Raw genomic sequence first — 20,839 nt, 5'->3', positions numbered from 1 at the left:
GCCGCCGCTGCTGCTGCCGCCGCCGCCGGCGGCCTCCGCGCGGGCCTCCCAGCCCGTATTCCACTCACTTTGTTCTCCGCCTTTGTCCTAATCCACACCAGCAGGTGGAGCCGCAGTTAAAGTTTCCGAGTCCATTCCGGGAGCGGGAGCCCATCTTGCTCGCCGCGGAGGCCCTCGCTGGAGGAGGAGGGTCAGAGCTCGGGTGCAGCCAATCGCGGGCAACGCTGCTAGTTATCAGAGCAGAATGGGCTGTAGTTTAGTGAAATAGGAAAGCTGCAAAACACTGTGGAGTGTTCCCGTGTAAATAAAAAGAGGAAAAAAAAGTTTCTCAAGTCGCCGCTGCACGACGTCGGGCCAGCGCCGGGGCGGGGGTCTGCGCTCTCCCGAGCGGCCGCGCGCTGGACTTTATTGTGCCGCAACGAGCCCCCCGTCCCCATTGTTTGTGTTTTTTTCAAAATATGGCAAAGGTTCAGGTGAACAATGTAGTGGTGCTGGATAACCCTTCTCCTTTCTACAACCCATTCCAGTTCGAGATCACCTTCGAGTGCATCGAGGACCTGTCTGAAGGTGAGTCGGGCGCCCGCCCGCCGCCGGGCTGTCAGTTGCGGGCTGCAGACGTTGAAAGTTTCCCGGGCCCGGCCTCGCGCGGGCGGCCGGGGCTCGGCGCCGAGCGGGCTGCGGGCTCGGCTCTGCGGAGGGAAACTTGAAGTTGATGGACGACGGCCGGCCAGGCGCGCGCGGCGTTCGGCCGCCGCCGGGGCGCCTGCCGCGGCTCAACTTGCGAGGAACTTGTTCGAGCGGAGGTAGCCATGTTGTCAGCTTTGTCTGGCGGGCGGGCGCTTCGCGAGACCCGCACTCGCGCCCGCGGCGCCGGCCGGGGGTCGCGCCGGGCTGGCCCCGGGCACCCAACAGCCTCCGCGGCCCCGGCGAGGAGGTGGGAAGGCAAAGGCATGTGTGTGGTCGGCGCCGGCGAGTTCGCAGCGGAGCCATCTTACCGAGAGTAGAGAATTGGGCCACCGACCCCGGCGTCACGACGCCTCCTCTCCGCGGGTGACGAACGCGGCGCCCCGCCTGCCCACCTTCCTGCCCCCGAGCAAGAGGCACATCCATTTTTAGCGCTTACGCTGGAGTTACCGGACTCCGGGGTGGCCATGCCCGGCCGCTTCGGGGAGGGGAGCGAGGCTGTCCTCGCGCTGATTTCTGGTTCCCTGGACCAACCAGCGGGGGAGGCGGGCGCAGGCTCGGCCCCTCGGCGCCACGGGCCCGCGCTCTCCGGGGGCCGCGGGTGCTCCCGGGCCGGCTCTCCCCGGCCGGCACCCAGGATGCTCGGGGCGCCCGGGGATGCTGGCGCGCAGGCTCGCCCCGAGCAACGTGGGCTCCTCACCCTTAGTGACTGAAATCTTCTCTCCTCTCTCAGGAAGAAACATATTGCTAAGCTAGCAAGTTACATTTAACCTGAGAGCAGAAATAAGTAAAATATTTAAACAATTTCCAGGACTTAATCACTGGCTTCTAAGTAGTCTGAAAGACTTCCTTCAAGAACATGTTGAAATCTAATTACAGCAACTCCACATCCAAATACCCTGAACATAAAACACAAAAGTGGGCTAGGAAATAAAGCCCTGATGGCAACGCAAAATTTAGTAATTTTTTTAAAGTACGTTTTAAGGTCCTGAGAAAGACAGCATCTGCAGTAAAAAATTTAGAAAGCTAAAATCTGCCAAGGTCTTTACGATTTTATTAAAACCATCCAGAGCTCCATTTTCAAAATTTCAAGGGGAAAAAAAAAGTTTAACTTCATCGATGGTAATTTTACAGCTAAATAGGGGACAGACTTTTTTTGAACTTACAATTATGTTTAGGCAAAATGCATCTTAAATTACATGCTAATCAAGGCATGTAAAGCATTTTCACTTTAAAAATTAGCCTTTAATCCCTGTATAATGTATTTCAGGTAGCGTGTAAACTATTTCAATTACAAAAACAACATATGCTCATTATAATAAACTTTTAAAAAGTTGTTCATACATATATAAAGTAACAGTCTTCTGTACTCAATACCTTCCACCACCATGTCATTCAGAAGTAACCATAATTAACACTTTAGTGTGTGCTCTTCCGTACATTGCAGTTTTACTACAAATATAAAGCACATATGCACATACAAAAGTAGGCACATTTTGAAGACGATTCATTTATTAAACTAATTCTTAAATGGGCCGTTGCTAATAAAAATTAAAGGGGATTTTCCTTATTACTGAACTTTGAAACTATTTGGTTACTAAAGTACTGCCATAAGCATTTCAGCCACTAGGTCCATTTTCATGCCCATTAGACTACTTTTTTTAGTTTTACTATCAGTTGCATATAAAAATGGACAAATGCAAGAGAAATACAATAAATGAGTCCCTTCCAATTTATACTACAGTGTTTTAGGCATTAGAACTTCTTGAAGTTACTGGTATTTCTCAAGTGGTATCTTCCATTTTAGGAGCCAGTTCTCAACAAGGAAGTTAAGATGATTCAGGATGTTGTTACAGGGCTTTGACAATGGATGGTTGAAACCTGCCATTGACGTGTTCCATTTGTAATGGGATCGTTTCAGAACCAAGCTGAATCCTATCAGAATTTTTACAGTACTAATGTCAGGAATACACCTTACTTTGACATGTCTGCTTCACTTCCCAGGGCACTTATACTGGGCATTTATTTAGTACTTTTGTAAGAGTTTAAGCTGAGTCATACTGAAGCTGCAAAGGAATCTTTCAAAAAGGTGCCATGCTTATGTACTCCACCTAGAGGCTGTGTGGATTAAGGAAATTGAGTTTACTTAGCAAAAGCTTCTTATAGTCCCATCTTTTATGCTACAGTTCTTTAAAATATTTGTTATTGAAAGTGAACTATAGAATATTCCGATGAGAAATTTTCACTGTATAATTTTGTTTCAAGTCCCAAAGCTTGGCCGCCATTTTTCATACTTTAAATTGTCAACAGCCCTCACATATTTTGACTTTCCTTTAAAAGCTGCCCTGGAGCTTTGCTTCAGAAAAAGTCTGAGTACTTAAGAGAATTTAGTTGTTTCTACTGTAAGACCTATACAGGGGTAGGATAGCAATCCACAGATGTAAGGAGAGGTTCTCCTGTTAAGTCCGAGAGAGAGAGGAGACCTTGGGTGTGTTTGATCTGATGGTCACCAAGCCTGTATACATTTTCATTGACTTTACTGCTGACTCTGTTATGCCTTCTGTGGATTGCTGATTTCTCTGCTTCTTTACTGAATGGAGCCTTTTTTAAAAAATGTTGATCAATATCAATTCTTAGAGCTGTTAGTTGAATACATACTTAAAACATATCAGAACTGAATGAAGCTTCATACTTTAAAACCTCAGGTTTGTACTAATTCACAAAGACTACATACTTTCCCCTAGATCACAGATCTTCCCAAATAGTGTAATTAGTTTGAAATTTACTTGGTGACTTCCCTCACTCCCACCTCAAATGGAGACACTTGCAGACTCAAGTTACCATGATTAAATGAAACAGTTAACTTTTTAAACAGGTGAGTAAACTTCTTCACACTATCACCTGTGTAAAGCATTTCATCCTATCCCTTCTTGTTTCAAATACAGGGGGCAAGGGAATGAAGCTGGGTTCAAAAAAAAAAGATTAAGAACAAAACAACTGAGGCTAATTTATAAATAAGTATTGAGCGTTTTTAAACTCAGTAGCTATAGCAAGCATCCACAGCATAAAAATTAAGGTACCCTGAGTTACAGCCTGTACTTCTTAAGGCTAGATTATCTCCCCCACTGGCCTCTGCCCTCAGCCATGCCTTCCCACCTCCTGCAGTTAAATTCCTTTATTTCACTGTTCATTTGAGAGCTAAAAAGGGAAGAATTTATCTCCCTTAGATTTTTGGAAAGAGCCCAGGCTTTGGAATCACAGAGACAGAGCTTGGATTCTGATTCTTCCATTTACTAGCTGTGTGAATTTGGGCATATTACTTAACCTATCAAGAGTCTCAACTTTCTTATTTGTGTAACAGGTATAATTAAATCCATGTGATACCTACAAAGCTGTTGAGGTTTTGAATAACAGGTGTGAGGTGGCAAGACCAATGCCCAGGTATTTTATAAAGGGAGGTTTATAAGTCATAACCACGTTCCTGCACCTGACCACAAATGCCAGCTTATACCAATTAAGGCAAGAGCACAATCCATAGTAGTACAAATATTTATGAAATGAACACAGAATTATGGAAACCTCTGTGTGACAATTCCCAGTCTTCTCTTTACTCAGCTAGCTGAGTAGTTTCCATACCCCTTTCTTCTTAAGACCATTTCTCCACTTGACTTTTGGGTTACCTGCTTCACTGGCCACTAACTGGTAACTTTTAATTGATGCTGTCTCCCTGACTTCTTAACTTTGGAGAGCCCCCTGGGCTCACTCCCTTGGAATCCCACCTATTTTCAAGGTTTCACATATGGACAGTTTCTAAATTTTTACCAGACATATGATCTCCACTTATTCACTACCTTCTTTATCCCTGGAACTCCTGATAGTTTCCCTTCCCTGCCCTGGGAAAAATAAGTGGCTCTTGCTGGCTCTACCTTCAGGATATATCCACAATGTTACTACTTCTCCCCTCTATGGCTATATGTGTTCCAAGGCACCATAATTTCTTGCCTCAATTGAACTATCCTCCTGTTTCTTCCTTGCCATCTTACAGTCTATACTAAACACAGCAACTAAAGTGAATCTCCTAAAATGAAAGTCACCCACTCCAGTACTCTTGCCTGGAAAATCCCATGGACAGAGGCGCCTGATGGGCTACAGTCCGCGGGGTCGCAGAGTCAGACAGGACTGAGCAACATGCTTTTTCTCAAGCATGTGCCTGCCGTCTGGCCTTAGTACTCGCTGTTCCTTCTGACTAGATACTCATACTGCTTGTTCCCTCTCTTAATCTTCTTCAGCAAATAGATAATCTCACGAGATGTCAGATGTAGGACCCTGCATCTAGAAATGTACTAGAAACTGAAGATAAAGTGGCCGAGGTCTGGGACAGAACCATGACATAGTAAGAGAAAGAAGAAACCTAAAGGACCTTTTACTTCAATAAACTGCAGTTTATAATACACTGTGAATAAGTAGTACCTGGCCTACTCCTGTTACCTGTTTAAGGAACAAAAAGAGCTACAATGTTACACAAGAGTGACAACACAGGATGGCATTAGATTCTCCGCAGGTGACCCAGAAACATGGCGCGCGCACACCCCCCACCCCATGTGCTGCTGTAGACTTTGTGGAGTGGATCCAAGAGCCAGGCCACACAGTGCCAAACATCCTGAGGGCTGGGAGGTCTCAGAGATCATTTGCATTTGTAGAATGGTGTTCCTGCCCTACTAAGGAGGAGGCCTCTTGCAGAGAGCAGTCACTGTACTTATCTCTGGGTTCTTCTCACAGAGCACATTGTAAAGGGTGCTCAGTAAAGACTGAATGACATACAGCGACTTGGGTTGCACTTTATTCCTTCTTGTTCCTCATGCCTCTTCCCACCGTATATACTCTGACATATCCAGTGGCATAAGGAACCTTTGTTTCCTCTTCCCAGTGGAAAGAATGGATGACAGGAAGGGGTGCCACGAGGGAGAAACCCCATTGTGAACCTTTAACAGTTGAGTTGAAGCCCCAAGGGGCTTCTGAGCCACAGAAGAAGTTGGCAAATAGTGATTTTTCCACTTTGGAGCTCTTTGATCTGGATCTATGCATAATATGGGGTAGCCCTTCCAAAGTGGGTTTAGCAGGTTGTTAAATGATGACAAACAGAAAAGGGTGAGGGATTCCTTAGCCAAATAAATTTAGGAAACACTGGATTAATAGTACTGGTGTTCTTTACTGAAGGATTTCTCAGACCCTTTGCTCTGCCAGTGTGCTTCATAAATCCTCAAGAGAAGGTTGTAGCATTTCCTAAGCTTTTGGCCATGTTGTTTCATTCGTGAGAAGCCTTGCCCAGGAACCAATATTTCACACAACAGCATTGTGAGAAACTGGTATGAAACATACAAATTTTATGAGGAGCACTTAGGTGTGTTTCTGGATTTTCTTCTATGAAAAGCCAATTTTAGCAGCCAATAAATGGTATAATTCAAAGGGTCTTTGATGTCATCTTGTAATTACTGAATATGAAATAATATTTTGGTTTTTAACCCTAGACCTGGAATGGAAAATTATCTATGTGGGCTCTGCAGAAAGTGAAGAATACGATCAAGTTTTAGACTCTGTTTTAGTGGGCCCTGTTCCTGCAGGAAGGCATATGTTTGTATTTCAGGTAAGATTATTCTTGGTATATTTGTATGCCAAATATATTTCTAAATGGTCCTTAGCCCTTTCCTTTTGGGCTACATCATTCTGGTTCTGCTTCATTCACTTTTTATCTGCTTCTTTCATGTTTTAACAAGTTTCTGTGTCATGAAGGAATGCCACGTCCTGGTTACTTGTGCAGAGAGTGTCATTGTGATTTTTACTTCAGGGTTTGCACAGCATGCAGTTAACCTCATACCGTGTCAGCACACACGTGATGGTGGGTTTTGCACTCTTCCTGTGAATAGCCCCTTAGCATGGAAACTTTAGGGTGGCCAGCTGTCCAGCAGCCCAAAACAGGGGTTCAAAATGCCTACTACTAACTGGGATCATCCGTAACAGGCATTTTCAGATTATAGTTTCAGACACTAGGAATGATAAAACAACTTTATTTCAGCATTATCAGTAATTCAGCTAGGTTACCAGGTATGTTAGAAGATAAGATATCTGTAAGATCTTAGGTCACTGGAACTACATGAAGCCCAGTGGTCTACTGAAGCATCTACCCTACACTTCTTAAAGAGGATTACTACTACAAATCCACAGCTCTATCATTTATAAGGAGAAACTCTACTAATAAATAATTATGGTCTCAGATCCCACTGACAGTATTTAGGTCTGTGCCAAGGTCTCAGACATTGTCTTCTGTGTGGAAAAATATTACTCCTTTCAGTGCACATCAAATTGTTGTATAACAACTATCTAGTCACTTCTCAGTTATCCATGTTTATTAGAGGAAGATGTTTATAATAGTCCAACTAGCCATAGTTTAAAAAAAAAAAACTATTATTAATTTTGTTACAAGTTTTGCTACCCAACAGAATTCCATTATTTAAGTAGAACCCACTGAGAAAGATGTCAACCAGAAAAAAAGCTAATTCTTCTATCCCTGAGCACTCACTTCTTTTACTTCACAGATGAGGCCAATTTAAATGAACACTGTTGGTCAAATAATCCCAGCAGACATGGGCTAAGAATCACTCAAACATCTCTCGAGCCACCACTGCTCCCTCCTCTTTCCTCAGTTTGAATTCAGAATCTTGGTCTCCTGGCCTTAGTGCTTTTTATTAAAAAGCAACAAGTATTATATCTAAATAAATGGTTAAGAAAAGCTTAAATGTACTGACTGAAAGGCTCAAATATATTAGTTAAAAGTACTATTAGGGACTTCCCTGGTGGTCCCGTAGTTAGGAGTCTGACTTCCAAAGGGAGAACAGGTTCGATCCCTGGTCGGGGAACTACATACCCACAAGCCTCCTGGCCAAAAAAAAAAAAAAAAAAAACCCAAAACATAAAACAGAAGCAGTTTTGCAACAAATTCACTAAAGACTTTAAAAATGGTTCACATTAAAAAAAAAAATCTTTAAAAAACAATAAGTGCTGTTAAGCTGAGTTGAGTGACTGATCATCTTGGTGGAGGACAAGGGTATCAGAGATGCCTGTGTGGGGAACCACTGCATTGAAAACTTGGTTTGGTCCCACTCTGCTGCTTATAGCCACATGTGACTGCAGTCCGGCTCCTAGCCTCTCCTGGTCATGCCAATCATCTCTGAAGTATGAATAATAGCCTGCCTCATAAGAATGTCATGAGGAGTAAAGCAGTTTAATCACTGACAGACCACGCCCTATTTCTATAATGAGAACTAAATTTTTATTCTCTTAGCTTCTTGAAATTGCTATATAAAGAAGCAGTATTTGCTTTGATCCACAAGCCTGGAGAACCTATACTTCAAATATGTGCTGTACTTGGTCATGTCTGACTCTTCTGCGACCCCATGGACTGTAGCCAGCCAGGCTCCATGGAAATTCTCAGGCCAGAATACTGGAGTGGGTTGCCATGACCTTCTCCAGGGGATCTTCCCAACCCAGGGATCGAACCCAGGTCTTCTGCACTGCAGGAAGATTCTTTACCCTCTGAGCCACCAGGGAGGATGGCTTCAAAGATGATAATTCATAATTCAAATAAAGAAACTTGAGGTGTAGTGATATACCTTTCAATGCTGATTTTAAAAAAAAATTTGCAAATAAATGCCATAATTTTGAAACAAACTTAAAAATTTACTTTTCTATGTGTTTATGTTGGTTAAGAATATTCCTCAACTTTGGGCTTTAAGTGCTATAGGAAAAGTTATTAAAAACTACTTCCCTCTAGTGATTTTCACTTTGGTATGTATGTACATGTTGCCAAAAGTACAAAGGAAGTACAGTGTGACTTCGATCATGTGTTCAGCCTATGCATTTTTTCAAATTCACTGTTATCAGCAGGAAGGTACTAAAATAGTTTTGTGTTTTATGTTTGAGACAAGTTACTACTGTAGTTTTCTCCTGGTCAGCCATGATTTTGCCTCTTCGAATAAACACGCCTTCCTCTTGAGTGTGTCAAAGGCTAGCAGCAGGGTGCCCAGACATCTGCCTCGGATTACTTGTTGGAGTCAAAGATCTCTGCTTATCACTTCTCCATCCTAAATCACCTGAGAGGCCTGCAGGCTTCTCTCCTTGATTTTGCTCAAGCTGAATCCTTTAGCAAACAAATTTTAAAACACAAACATGCCTAGAACCAATTTGTTAAGGGGATGGGAAGCAGTAGTGGGAGAGGTTCCCATAGTACTGAACCACCTCTGTTTCCCATCTCCACCCAAAGGCAAACAGCATATTCTCAGGACTGGCCCCCTGTTCCTATTCTGGTATTTCTTCAAAGAGACCATAAACCACGTCAGGGCAGGAACTGAGTTTCGAATAAATTTCAAAATACTCAGTATATACTGTGCCTAGAACCATGCCAGACTTGAGATCACAAAGATGAGTTGGATGGGACTTCTGCTTTCAGTCATGCTCACTGCCTGTCCCCAGCTTGTGATTCCTTCCAACTAAGTCCTTCCTGTCTTCCACGTGGCTGTGGACAGGGCCTGAGCCTTCACTCATGCTCTCAGCCCCCTCTAGCTCACCTGCCTCGAGTTTCAGCTTACAGCAGTTTGATTCAAAGCCTCAGACAATCTCTACCTTCACTGAATTTCCATTGTATGTGGGACTATTTGTATTTTTTGAAATTCTGCTATAAAACTTATTTCCATTCCACTTTCAGTTTTATATTAATTTCCTATTAGAGTATCTGTGAAGGGGGGGGTGACTGGATATGAGAATATGGGTCCTAGGACACTGGATAATAAACATTTGCTGCCAAAAGGCTGTATGGAATAATTAAATGTTTACTAATTTTTAAGGTCTGAAATTATGACTTGGGAAGGTTGGACTCAGTAAGACTATTGATTTGTTTACTCTGTTTTATAAAAGGTTTTATAATTGGATATTGCATAATCCGTCATGAACCAGCACACACGGCAGCCACATGTATTTTCCTCTGTAGACGCAGTGATGTTTTCAGGTACCCAGGGTACTTAGGCATGCCGTGGAGAAACGTATGAACTATATTTTCTAGCTATAAATCAGTTTCAAAAATGAGCATTTGCCTTCCCAGTATGATTTCCAAGTTTTGGTTGCTGTGCCCTTGACTGAAGGTGCTCAGTGTAACCAAAACTCCAGTTTTGCTTATGGTTAACAACACTTTGTGCTGTGTTTCTTTTTTTTACATGATTCTAGGCTGATGCACCTAACCCGGGACTCATTCCAGATGCAGATGCCGTAGGTGTAACAGTTGTGCTAATTACGTGCACCTACCGAGGTCAAGAGTTTATTAGAGTTGGTTATTATGTAAATAATGAATATACCGAGACAGAATTAAGGGAAAATCCGCCAGTAAAACCAGACTTTTCTAAGGTAATGCTCCTTTTCATTATTCCTTTTTCATTCATTTTACTATACAATTTTTTAAGCAGTTGTCATTTCATAGTACACTATGAAAGTGGCTTTGAGACAAAATAAATTGGAGGTTCTTGTGCCAACTAAGCAAGCCAGTCATTGTTCCCTTACCATGGATGACTTCAAAGCTACCTCCAGGTTAGTTATTAGAGGTTAATATTGGTCAGACACCTCGAGAGTCTGATGATTTAGAAAACTGAAAGTGCCTCCAACAGGTCACTGTTAATGACTCCCTGTATGGCATTCCCCATATATCATGATTCTGTCTATTTCCGTCTTTAGGGCATTCAAATTCCTGTTTGTTGTACTGATTATTCCGTAATATTTTTGTCTGTAACTTCTCAAAATTGTAAGGGGACATCTTGTTTTTCACAGGAACATTGTTATCTCAAAACTTCCATATGCCTTGCTTCATCAGCTATTCTCAGAAGTTAAACTACAGGTCTTAAATATTATCTGGTGGTGAAAACAGCTTAGCTTCTGAGTGAGAACTTGAAATCTGTGATTTGGTATTCTCAGAAATACCAAGTACTTTATGATTTTCCATTGGGAACTATAATAGTTTAGTAACTAGTGATTTTTGTGAGAGTGAACATAACACTATCTGCCAGACCATGCAAGAAACATGACATGGGAGTGGAATGGAATGTTCTTCTTTCTGATAATAAGGCTAGAATGTTTTATTCTGATGTGGAACCTTCCCTTTCTAATTTATTAGTTACCTATATGGCTACTTGTATAGCAAAATGAGAAGGAACTAGAACATTGATCTAAGAATGAGCAATAATAATTAAAAAATAGGGAACCATTAATAATGAGAGGTCCTATTTGGGGATACTTTGCATATTACTTTCAGAAAATATTACTGAAAGAAAGACCCCATCAAAATCTAGAAAGCACGTTGATTTGTTAAATGAAGCATCCTCTGATGCATTCAAGAGATTCCCTTTTAGGAAATAAGGATAGAGTTAGATGTTTTGGATAGTAAAAGATCTGAATGATTCCCTCAGGCTCCCCACATCTTGTTTCCATTAGGCTAAAATAATTTCTTTACTGAGGCCCTGTTATTTATTAGTTATGTTTAGTGTATTTTATTTGACTTATAACTTTGTATATGAATTAGCCCTTTAGGGAGTACAAATATAAAGAACCATTCTATTAAGGTCTATCTGTATACAGTGATCTAACTTTCTTAGTGTTTACCATTTATATATTTCCTTTATCCTCTAGCTTCAAAGGAATATTTTGGCATCCAATCCCAGAGTCACAAGATTCCACATTAATTGGGAAGATAATACAGAAAAACTGGAAGATGCAGAGAGCAGTAATCCAAATCTACAGTCACTTCTTTCAACAGATGCATTACCTTCGGCATCAAAGGGATGGTCCACATCAGAAAACTCACTAAATGTCATGTTAGAATCCCACATGGACTGCATGTGACCACCTGCCATCCCTTTAGTACAAATTAAGCTATAAAAACACACAGAACTATTTCCCTGAAATTCCGTAAGTACATAGTCGAGATGCAATGTGAAGAATTTGTTTAAAAAACATCCTGTAGAAAGTTTATAAGAAAACCAGTATTTGAGCAAATTGTGGAATATAAATACAACTATTTTTAAGTAAGTTTTTCTCTAATGTGTTATTTTATTTGTTCTGAAACTAATCTGATTAAAACATATATATTATTTTCTTCTCCTCTATATGTAATTAAAGCACTTAAAAAGAAAAATGAATCATTAGACCAGGTTGTAAAGATGTCTTAGCCTCCTGGATAATAATCTTTGGACCACTATCTTAACTTAACCTTTGAAAGAACAAAGTGCACTTCAACTAAATGTGTCTTCCTGCGATAACATAATTTGGTTTGATTTAAGGGGCAAATTTCCATTCTTTTCCCGGCATACCCTTAAAGAAGGGATTTGAAGTAAACTATATGTGACCAAGAACTTCAGGATCTAGTTTTCCAGGCCACTTTGAAGCCTCTTATGTCTACTATTCAATTCATATAATGTTAGACAGCATTCAGTTTGGTTCTAAGATAACAAATGTGGTTAATTGTTTATAAGGTCCTCTGGCTATGATTCTTGTTTTTATAACAGTTTAGGACATCACAACATTTCTTGATTCATACATCATCATTACCCAGTGAATTCAACATGTCAGAAGCAGATACAGACTCCCTAAGTTTAAGAATAGGAGAGTATAATGACTTTGTTCTGTTCATTAGATTTCTAAAAAATACTATGAACATAACCCTTTAAAACTGTTTTGACAAGTCATCTGTTGTTGGCAGCATTTATATAAAAACAGCAGATTTGGAAAGATATATTTAGTTTTATCGTATGAAACTATATGTATTTCCACATAAAGTACTTTTCTCCGTATCTGATACTCATGTACAATATTTGTGGTAGACATACTCCAGATTGCTTTTAAAAAACCTCATCTGAAAAAGCTATCTTGAAAAGGAATGCGTTAACTAAATGGGCCAAAAGGTTCTTTTTCTTTGATGAGAGCTAAGTCCTTCCTCAGAAAGTTTCTTATGTTCCAATAAATTAAATGTAGAACACTCTCATCACTCTTGCTGCTAATCAAGACATTAGCCATATAATACAGAATTATGCAGTGCCTTCATAGCTAAAACTTTTATACTGCACTTTTTAAAAGCATTTATTTTGAGGAAGGGAAAGGGGCATTTGTCTGAATATGGATTCGAAGCTGTATATATTTCCTGTCATTCTACAAAGTGACTTTGTGAAGCAAAATTTTGCTAAATGTTAAACTTGAAAGTTTAGTATACCAGATAATTAAAATACTGTCCACTAACTAGTTCATAGACTTTAAAAGTAAAATACGTACGACTGTTAAAACAACATGAAGAAAATTTCATTTTTGTCTAATTGCAATTAAAAGAAAATGTTAAAATATTAAAATGAAAATAAAACTAATACTTTCCAACCAAGAGCTCAGTGATTAATATAACAGGAACACAATACATGCTTATTAGAAATAAAGCATATATAAGCCAAATTACCAAATCAATTCACAGCTGAGTTTTTATCCTGATTAATTAAAACTGATTTGTACTGACATCAAACAGGTTTTTACATCAGTTTGTAAACTGACAGCCAATTTTCACAGAAGTTTGAGACTTAAAAACTATTATCTCTTATTTAACAAGTTGATGGTTCTATAATTTTAAAAATTAAAGATTGAGTATGCAAACATTAGGAACTAAGAAACTAGAATGCATAGGTGGTTTTTTATTTTTTCTTTTTAGCTAGACACTGCCTGAAATAACAGCTAGAAAATTTGGAAATGTTTTTTCCCTTTCTGTTCATAGTGAATAGCTGTGTCCTGAGAAGATAAACATGAACAAATTACTTATGCCACAAAGGAAATGGGCGAGTAGGCCAGAGGGAAGGCGGCTATCATTGGAGCTGAGAGAACAAGCCGAAGTCTGAGAAACATGCATGCATTTGTTCATTTATAATCTTATACAGCCTTAGGCTTTCATTTGGTCTTAACCCTCAGGTTTGAGGTTTTCTAGTTACCAAGAAAGTGGCAACAGTTTTCAAAACATTTTACTGTAATCTATGGTAAAAAAAGAAATTTAAGTATGACCACCCATAACACAAGTGTGTACATTAACAATTTTCACATAGTACACCCGGAATAGTGCACCTTTACTCTGGGCACCAGTGTCCTGTAGCATCTGTTACTGTATTTCGTTTTGAAAGTGCTGGTTCTGACCCATGAATAACTTTCTATGACCCTCTAATGGGTTGTGATACAGTTTAAATAAAGGGTAGTTTGGTCCTTTGGGTGGATTAGAAGTATCAATAACTTATCTACAGTTCTAAAATTTATATTCCTTCTACCTGCCATTTCTTTCATATTTGGATTATGACCTTGGCAATAAGACAGAAAAGTGCTAATTCAGTGAATTCAGCAGCCATTCAGTTTAAAACTGTCCAAAGACTCTGAAATTACTAGTAGTCCACAAATTAGCCTGGTCTTATTTCTTGACACTCCATATAATAATTAACTTAGGAAACATTCCACATCATTACTCGGGAAGCTCTTTTATTCGTTCATTGTTAATATCATTTAATACAGAACTCTAAAATGCTGAGTCATAAGATTTTGAAATGCACATGAAGTGTTCATATATTCCTGCCTTCTTCCCTTCCAGTACCCTAAAGCTTGTCTACCCTTCTCAATCCATAAATCTCTTCTTGTCAGTGCTTAATATACTGTTTAGTTATATTTCAAAGCTGAGACCCCTTAAAACAGGGACCTTGTTACTAGGGACCATTAATGGAGCACTTCCTGTTTTATAAGTTTTAAAATATAAGCTTCTCCTAAGAAATCTGAGTACAGGCCATGGATAGTAGACATCCCTAACAAGTAACAACATTTGTAAAATGTATGAAACCGAAGGCCTACTATAGGAGAACAGGAGAAATATTTTCCCAGTCAAAACAGTTTAGAAATTTTAAATGGCATCAAAACATGTCTTTTAAAATATAATTTTTTCCTAAAGTCACTTTATTATCAAATCTTAACATTCTATCAGCAAAGGCTTTAAATATACTGTACTTACTGAAGAATCATTGCAGTGTATGAATGAAGCGCCACATTGCAGTGATAAAAGTACACTTTCCACATACTAAGACACATTTTCTACCTAAGAATTTTTAGCAGGAATCACTGTTGCCTGTGAGATCCATAAGCATGAAAATGCCTTAAGCTTTATGCCATCTATTTACTTTGTAAAGTGAGATTTTACCCCTATTTAGTTAGTTTCAGCACTGTTTGCTGGGTCTTCACAGAATTACAGATGCTGCCTAGGCATGTACAAAGGTAATCACTAGAGAATGAGAAAATTGAACACAATCATTCAAAACTAAGATCCAAAAAGGCACATGGAATAAGCTTTTGGAAAATAAGTGAAGGTGGAGCTTTTGAAATATTTTCATAGAGCTACAAAAGTAATGCTGAATATTTACTTAGGTTTTTGGCAGTAACTCAAAAATCTTGAAATATATCCTATTATAGGTACTTTCTCACAAGAAAATAACCATTGTGTTAGAGTCTGAAGTAACATTAAACTAATTGAAATTATCACATAAAATACCTGCGCTAGTAGATCCAATTCCTGTGGTGAGCACAGATCTTGGTGTAATCTTTGCTGCATATTTGAGGAATTGAGATTTCCCTGTGCCAGGATCCCCAACCAATAAAAGATGAGATTCACCTAGAAAAGCGTAAATAAAGTTACTAATTGCTATGAAAAGACTCATAAGTGTAATTAGTCAAAAATGGTCCATTTGGAATGCTCACACAATTTTTATTTTATATAGTATTTTAGTTTAAGGTCATTCAAGGAAGACTTTAACCAGAATGTCCTTAGAAAAGATAACTTTTAAAATAAATAATAATCTTTGCATTTCTGAATGCAGCATTTAAATTTAAAAACTTGTAAGAGATTTTTGTTCTAGTTCCAGATATTTAGGGACTGTGTTTAACATTTAAAAAACTTTTGGCTTATAGAGTTTCCAATTGTATTTAATCTATTTTAAATATCAAATGACTGATTAATTCTTTCCATCCATCCATACAAGTATTTTTATTTAAGTACTTTTAAGTGTTTGCAACTTTGTATGTGCTTTATAAACACCAAATCACTTATGATTCTAACAGTTAAGTGAAAACCTTTTCATTCTATGAAAATTTTAGTAGTTTAATGAAACATCTATCTTAAAAGTTCTTACTTTTCAAATGTAACAGAAAAACATGTGATATCCTGTGGCAGATGTTATCTCACTGACCAAGCAAATTTATTCAGTCATATCCAAGTATTTTCTGAAAATATTAATAAGGAAATACTATTTAAGTTCAACATTTAGCAGAATGCCTTGCAACAGTAGGTAATCAAAACATACAATATGCATAAACCTTATTATACTTACTATTCTATACTGTACAGTATGGTTTTTGAGTCCTAACTAACACCTGGTTTACAATAATGTCCTTTTAGTCTTTTGGTTAAGACTTTGGTTATTATGGCCCCACCTATATGAGGGCCATAATAAACCTAATTTATGCCATTCAGGTCAGTTAAGTGTGTTAACCACAAAAGAGCTCCCTGCCATTTGGAAATGACTTAAGAGTCATTTTGGCTTGAATGCGTGACCTGGAGCAGCACCTCTCAACAGATGGCATATTTGCTAGCCACCAGCAGAAGGGGAACCAGCAGGCAGAGGACTGAGCCGCGGTCTAAGAGAAACACACTGACAGTCACAGATGGAGAGATATTGACCTGGAGACATTGAAAAGCACTATTTCCAATCTCTTCTTCTTGGAGAAAGACTGGAAAGCCAATGAAAAACACAGACAGTGAAAGAAACATAAAGATTTTATACTGTGGCTCCCTTATAGGAGTGAAAATAACATACTCATTGAAAAAGTCTTTGGAAAGACTGGAATTCTACAAAGTAGTTCCTGATGTTGGACTGAGTATCAGTGAACAACTGTCAGTTTTTAAAAGGTTGCGTTTGGAAAATAAAGCTCAACAAGCAGTTTTTTATTGAGCAAAGGGAAATCGTAGCTTGTCTTCTTACTGTGTTAGTAGTTCTCAGAAATCTTAATGGGTACCAACCTCTGACCCGTGTTCCTGTAGCATCGGTTCTTTGAATCCCACCAGCCAGCACCATGGCCACAGCAAGCTTTACTAGGTACATTCCAAAAACTTGAGGGCACAAGCTGGCCAATATTTCATTCCTTCCTGGGAAAGGCAGAAAGATGAGTTATGTAATTTTTCAAGAAATACTTAACTGAAATTTCCCTCTCTATCCTATCGTCTTATAAACACTCTAAAATGATCTAACTAAAAGGAGTGAATAATGTTGTTTTGTTCCTAAAAGTCCTTTTCTTATTAATGCCTTGAGATGAAAAGCTCTGGCTGCCACCTGTTTTAAGTTTCTATAAATTTAGCATATTTACAAGGGACAGAAAGAAATCTCTCTTCTCCCTTATGGGCCAACATTATCCCTTAAAAATAATACCAGCTGCACTTCCTGTGCAATAATTTCAGTAAAATACTTCACTGCCTAAATAATAGGGAGGTGTTTGATTTCAGAAACAATGAGTCAGACTGTAGAAAACTAAGTAAGGTACTTGGAGCTTCTTCAGGGGTATAAGAGGTAAAATCAACCCATCCTGTGAGTCAATTCAGCATTTGCTATGAGCAGTTTGGTAAATTGTGTTTTATCTAGACTGAGTATCGGTGTTATCAGGATATTTAGAAGATCATTACAAACAACAACTCTAGCAGTCCAAGCTAGAGTTCTTAGATTCTTTCAATCACATGCTTTAAATAAGAAGTTATCATTGTCTTAGGTTCTGTTTCTAGAAAGGTCAGACACTAAATCTGAGAATCTGCCTCTCCCATCCATGAATAATTTAGATATTTCATTCTGTCATTGGCCAGTCAACCAATGAGACTCATAGATTCTAACAAGCCTTTCCTGTGGCCGTCTTACTTGGAATTCACTACTGTGATGGCACTCTCTGTGTCTACATTCATGTTAGCAGAAATTAATGTCCGTATGTGTGTGCCTAGTCACTCAGTCATGTCCGACTTTTTGTGACCCCATGGACTGCAGCCTGCCAGGCTCCTCTGTCCATGGGATTCTCTAGGCAAGAATACTGGAGTGGGTTGCCATGCCCTCCTGCAGGGGATCCTTTCAACCCAGGGACTGAACTCAGGTCTCCGGCATTGCATGCAGATTCCTTATCATCTGAGCCACCAGGGAAACCCAACGTCCTCATGCTGGTAACTGATTTGCACATCTGAGGGCTTTTATAGTTAACGTTGAGTTTGTACACGTTTCAGTGGTAACTCTTTTGAGGAGGAAGATAATCATACAAGTACTGCTTTAGCTGATGACACCAGTTCCAGAAGCTTCTCCACCAAGATAAAGGAAAGGGGTTCCTCCATAATTTATGGCTCTATGCACAAGGGCTACTTTTGTTAATGACTCAAAATTGACTCGGTGGCAGTTAAGCTCTGGTAATGGCAGAAGTGGTGAAGAAAGAAAACATTCTAGTATAAATAAAATGGGAACCAAAAAAAAATAATTAGCCAACCCTGGAAGGAATTTCATTAACTGCTAAAGGGAATCCCTCCCTTTTCCAAGGTAGAAAGCCCAGAGAAAAAGATGAAATGTCTGAGATCTACATAGTTAAGACCTGACAGCAGGTACATAAATTCTGACCAGAATCTAAAAATTACACATACAAAGAAATAATAGCTTCAGTAAGCAGGGAACAAGTAGACAAACTGGCCTGGGAGACACTCAAGCCAAAGTTGTCAAAGAGCCTCTGAGTAAAGGATTCCCAGACTAATGTGCTGACAGGAAGCACTTCCTATGGGCTCTCAGGTCAGAGCCCAGTGTTACTTACTAGCTGGTGACCTCGGGCAAGGTTCTTACTCTCTCCGCCTCCATCTCCTTATCTGTGAGATGGAAATAATAATGGTATTGCACATAAGAGTTGTTCGGGAGTTAATTATTGCACGGCACACAGAACAGTACCTGGCACATAGGAGCTACTGAAACTATTATACCTGTATTACTTGCGCCTGTTTCTTATCTCACCATTTCCTCACACTGTGGTCAACATAAAAGATAAACTGAAGTCAGGTCTGAGGTACCAGGGAAAGGCAAAGGGGAAGGTCCGTTCCCTAAATTTGTATCTAAAGTTGAAAAACTTAATTCCTTGGGTCATGGCAATAGAAGCTCTCATGACTCTATCACAGAAGAGAATTCATCAGGGAGAATAACACCCTAACACTTTCCTTCCTCTCCCCACCCCGGGCAAATTTCTGGTTCTAGACCGTGTTAATAGTGTGCCCATGTAATCCACTCTTGTGGCATGGCCATCATTTACCCCAATGAAGAGAACTTAGGTCTAACATGACAAGTCACCCTGGAGTGGGTTCAGATGGCCCAAGAGAACCCAACCCCTTTGGGTTTCTAGCCATCCTCTAAGCATCAGGGTCAGGGGATTCCTGAGATCACAAGAAAATCTTCAGCTCCTTGTCAGCATTCACAGGACCAGATCTTAATGAAGCAAGCCAGCCTCCTAGAGCTAGCAGTGTAGTAATGTCTGCCTTCAGACAAGCGAAATGAAGACACACTTTGGATATAGCTCCCCACCTCCACACCCTCCCTCCGCACCCCCCCTCCTCCACACACACTTTGAAACGGTAAGATATGGCTGATAATAGGTACTCGGGAAACTAACAAAGCAGAATCTTCATACTGAAAAGAAAAATGTTGCCTCATTTACTCCCTGTCTTCCTACTTATATTTCTCACAGGTTATTATATTTATTTCTTCCTTTCATCTGGTAAGTAAGATATATAGCTATAGCCTTCTATTTAGAACAAGACAGACTCTTTGATCAGCACTTCTGATAGCCCTGTATGATGCCCTTCCTAACACTGTTAAAGATTTTTGTAGGGAATTGATCCAGAGTTTCTCCAAACTGTTAAGTAAGAAAACTTACGTAAAAATATATATGGTTCATAGAGTCAAAGCACTGAAGAATTGATGCTTTCGAATTGTGCTGGACAAGACTCTTGAATGTCCCTTGGACAGCAAGAAGATCAAACCAGTCAATCCTAAAGGAAATCAACTCTGAATATTCACTGGAAGGACTGATGTTTAAGCTCCAATATTTTGGCCACCTGATGCGAAGAGCCAACTCACAGGAAGAGACCCTGATGCTGGGAAAGATGGAGGGCAGGAGAAGGAGGGGGCAACAGCAGGTGAGATGGTTGGATGGCATCACTGACTTAATGGACATGACTTTGAGCAAACTCCAGGAAGTGAAGGGCAGGGAAGCCAGGTGTGCTGCAGTCGATGGGGTCGTAAAATTAGAGATGATTTAGGCGAATGAACAACATGATTTGTAAAAGGTTTGCTTAATGAAGCTATAATATAGAGACCTTTGGTTCTTTCTGTATGGATCAGATAAAAGAATGATTGATAACCACTATATATGTGTTACACACATAAGCCAAAGAAAAAAAAATCCCATAAAATAAAAGCCAACTGCTTGTATTTAAAGCAAATGAAAGTCTTATTTTGTGGAATGATATCTGTCCAATTCAATACATGATTTAAGATACGTAATCACTATGTATTAGATCTGAGGTGAAGCTTCTCAGAAATAGTCTATTACTGGGTTCCATTAATTTTTATCGACGATGCCTCCAAGAAAGAATGAAAACATACACTTGAAGATTTAATTGGTGTTGTATATAGTTGGGATTTTCTTAATAAAAAATACTCTAGAAACCCAAAGGCTATAATATTTTCATCTGTTTAATTACATATTAAGTGTCATAGTCAGAAATTTTTGCTGTGATGACAAAGATTTTTTGCATCTCTCTTATCATCTCTTACCATTCCATATTTTTAAATCTTCAGCAAGAGTGTGAAGCTGTCTTAATGATACAAGATGAATCAGAAGAGAAATGATTTTAACAGAATAAAGTTTCATAACAGAATGAATTTTGCCTGTTTAAGGAGGAACTATATGTTTAATTGGTAAAGAAGGTAGAAAACTCAGAAACTATTTTGGC

The 20,839-nt window shown here is 39.4% G+C and overlaps 2 protein-coding genes across 15 annotated transcripts in view; one reads left to right on the top strand and one right to left on the bottom strand.

Moving 5' to 3' along the window:
- The window catches only part of MCM9 (minichromosome maintenance 9 homologous recombination repair factor), an 88,107-nt gene that overhangs the window by 52,044 nt on the left and 15,224 nt on the right, over nucleotides 1-20,839 (bottom strand). For 13 of the 14 annotated variants that reach the window (XM_070449907.1, XM_070449906.1, XM_070449908.1 and 10 more), the window contains exons 6-7: nucleotides 16,847-16,972; nucleotides 15,323-15,442 (exon numbers count right to left, since the gene is read on the bottom strand). In XM_070449907.1, coding sequence (XP_070306008.1) covers nucleotides 15,323-15,442; nucleotides 16,847-16,972 — 246 coding nt within the window. The other variant, XM_070449912.1, reaches the window with a different exon arrangement.
- Nucleotides 31-11,805, top strand: ASF1A (anti-silencing function 1A histone chaperone). Its single transcript, XM_020899699.2, has 4 exons — nucleotides 31-567; nucleotides 6,213-6,328; nucleotides 9,958-10,134; nucleotides 11,407-11,805. The coding sequence occupies exons 1-4, from the start codon at nucleotides 459-461 to the stop codon at nucleotides 11,617-11,619; spliced, it is 615 nt and encodes a 204-aa protein (XP_020755358.1). The 5' UTR covers nucleotides 31-458; the 3' UTR covers nucleotides 11,620-11,805.

The sequence above is a fragment of the Odocoileus virginianus genome, chromosome 19 (genome assembly GCF_023699985.2).
Source record: "Odocoileus virginianus isolate 20LAN1187 ecotype Illinois chromosome 19, Ovbor_1.2, whole genome shotgun sequence".
Classification (NCBI taxonomy): domain Eukaryota; kingdom Metazoa; phylum Chordata; class Mammalia; order Artiodactyla; family Cervidae; genus Odocoileus; species Odocoileus virginianus.
Note: the sequence above shows the minus strand (reverse complement) of the source record. Positions and strands in the feature narration are given on the sequence as shown.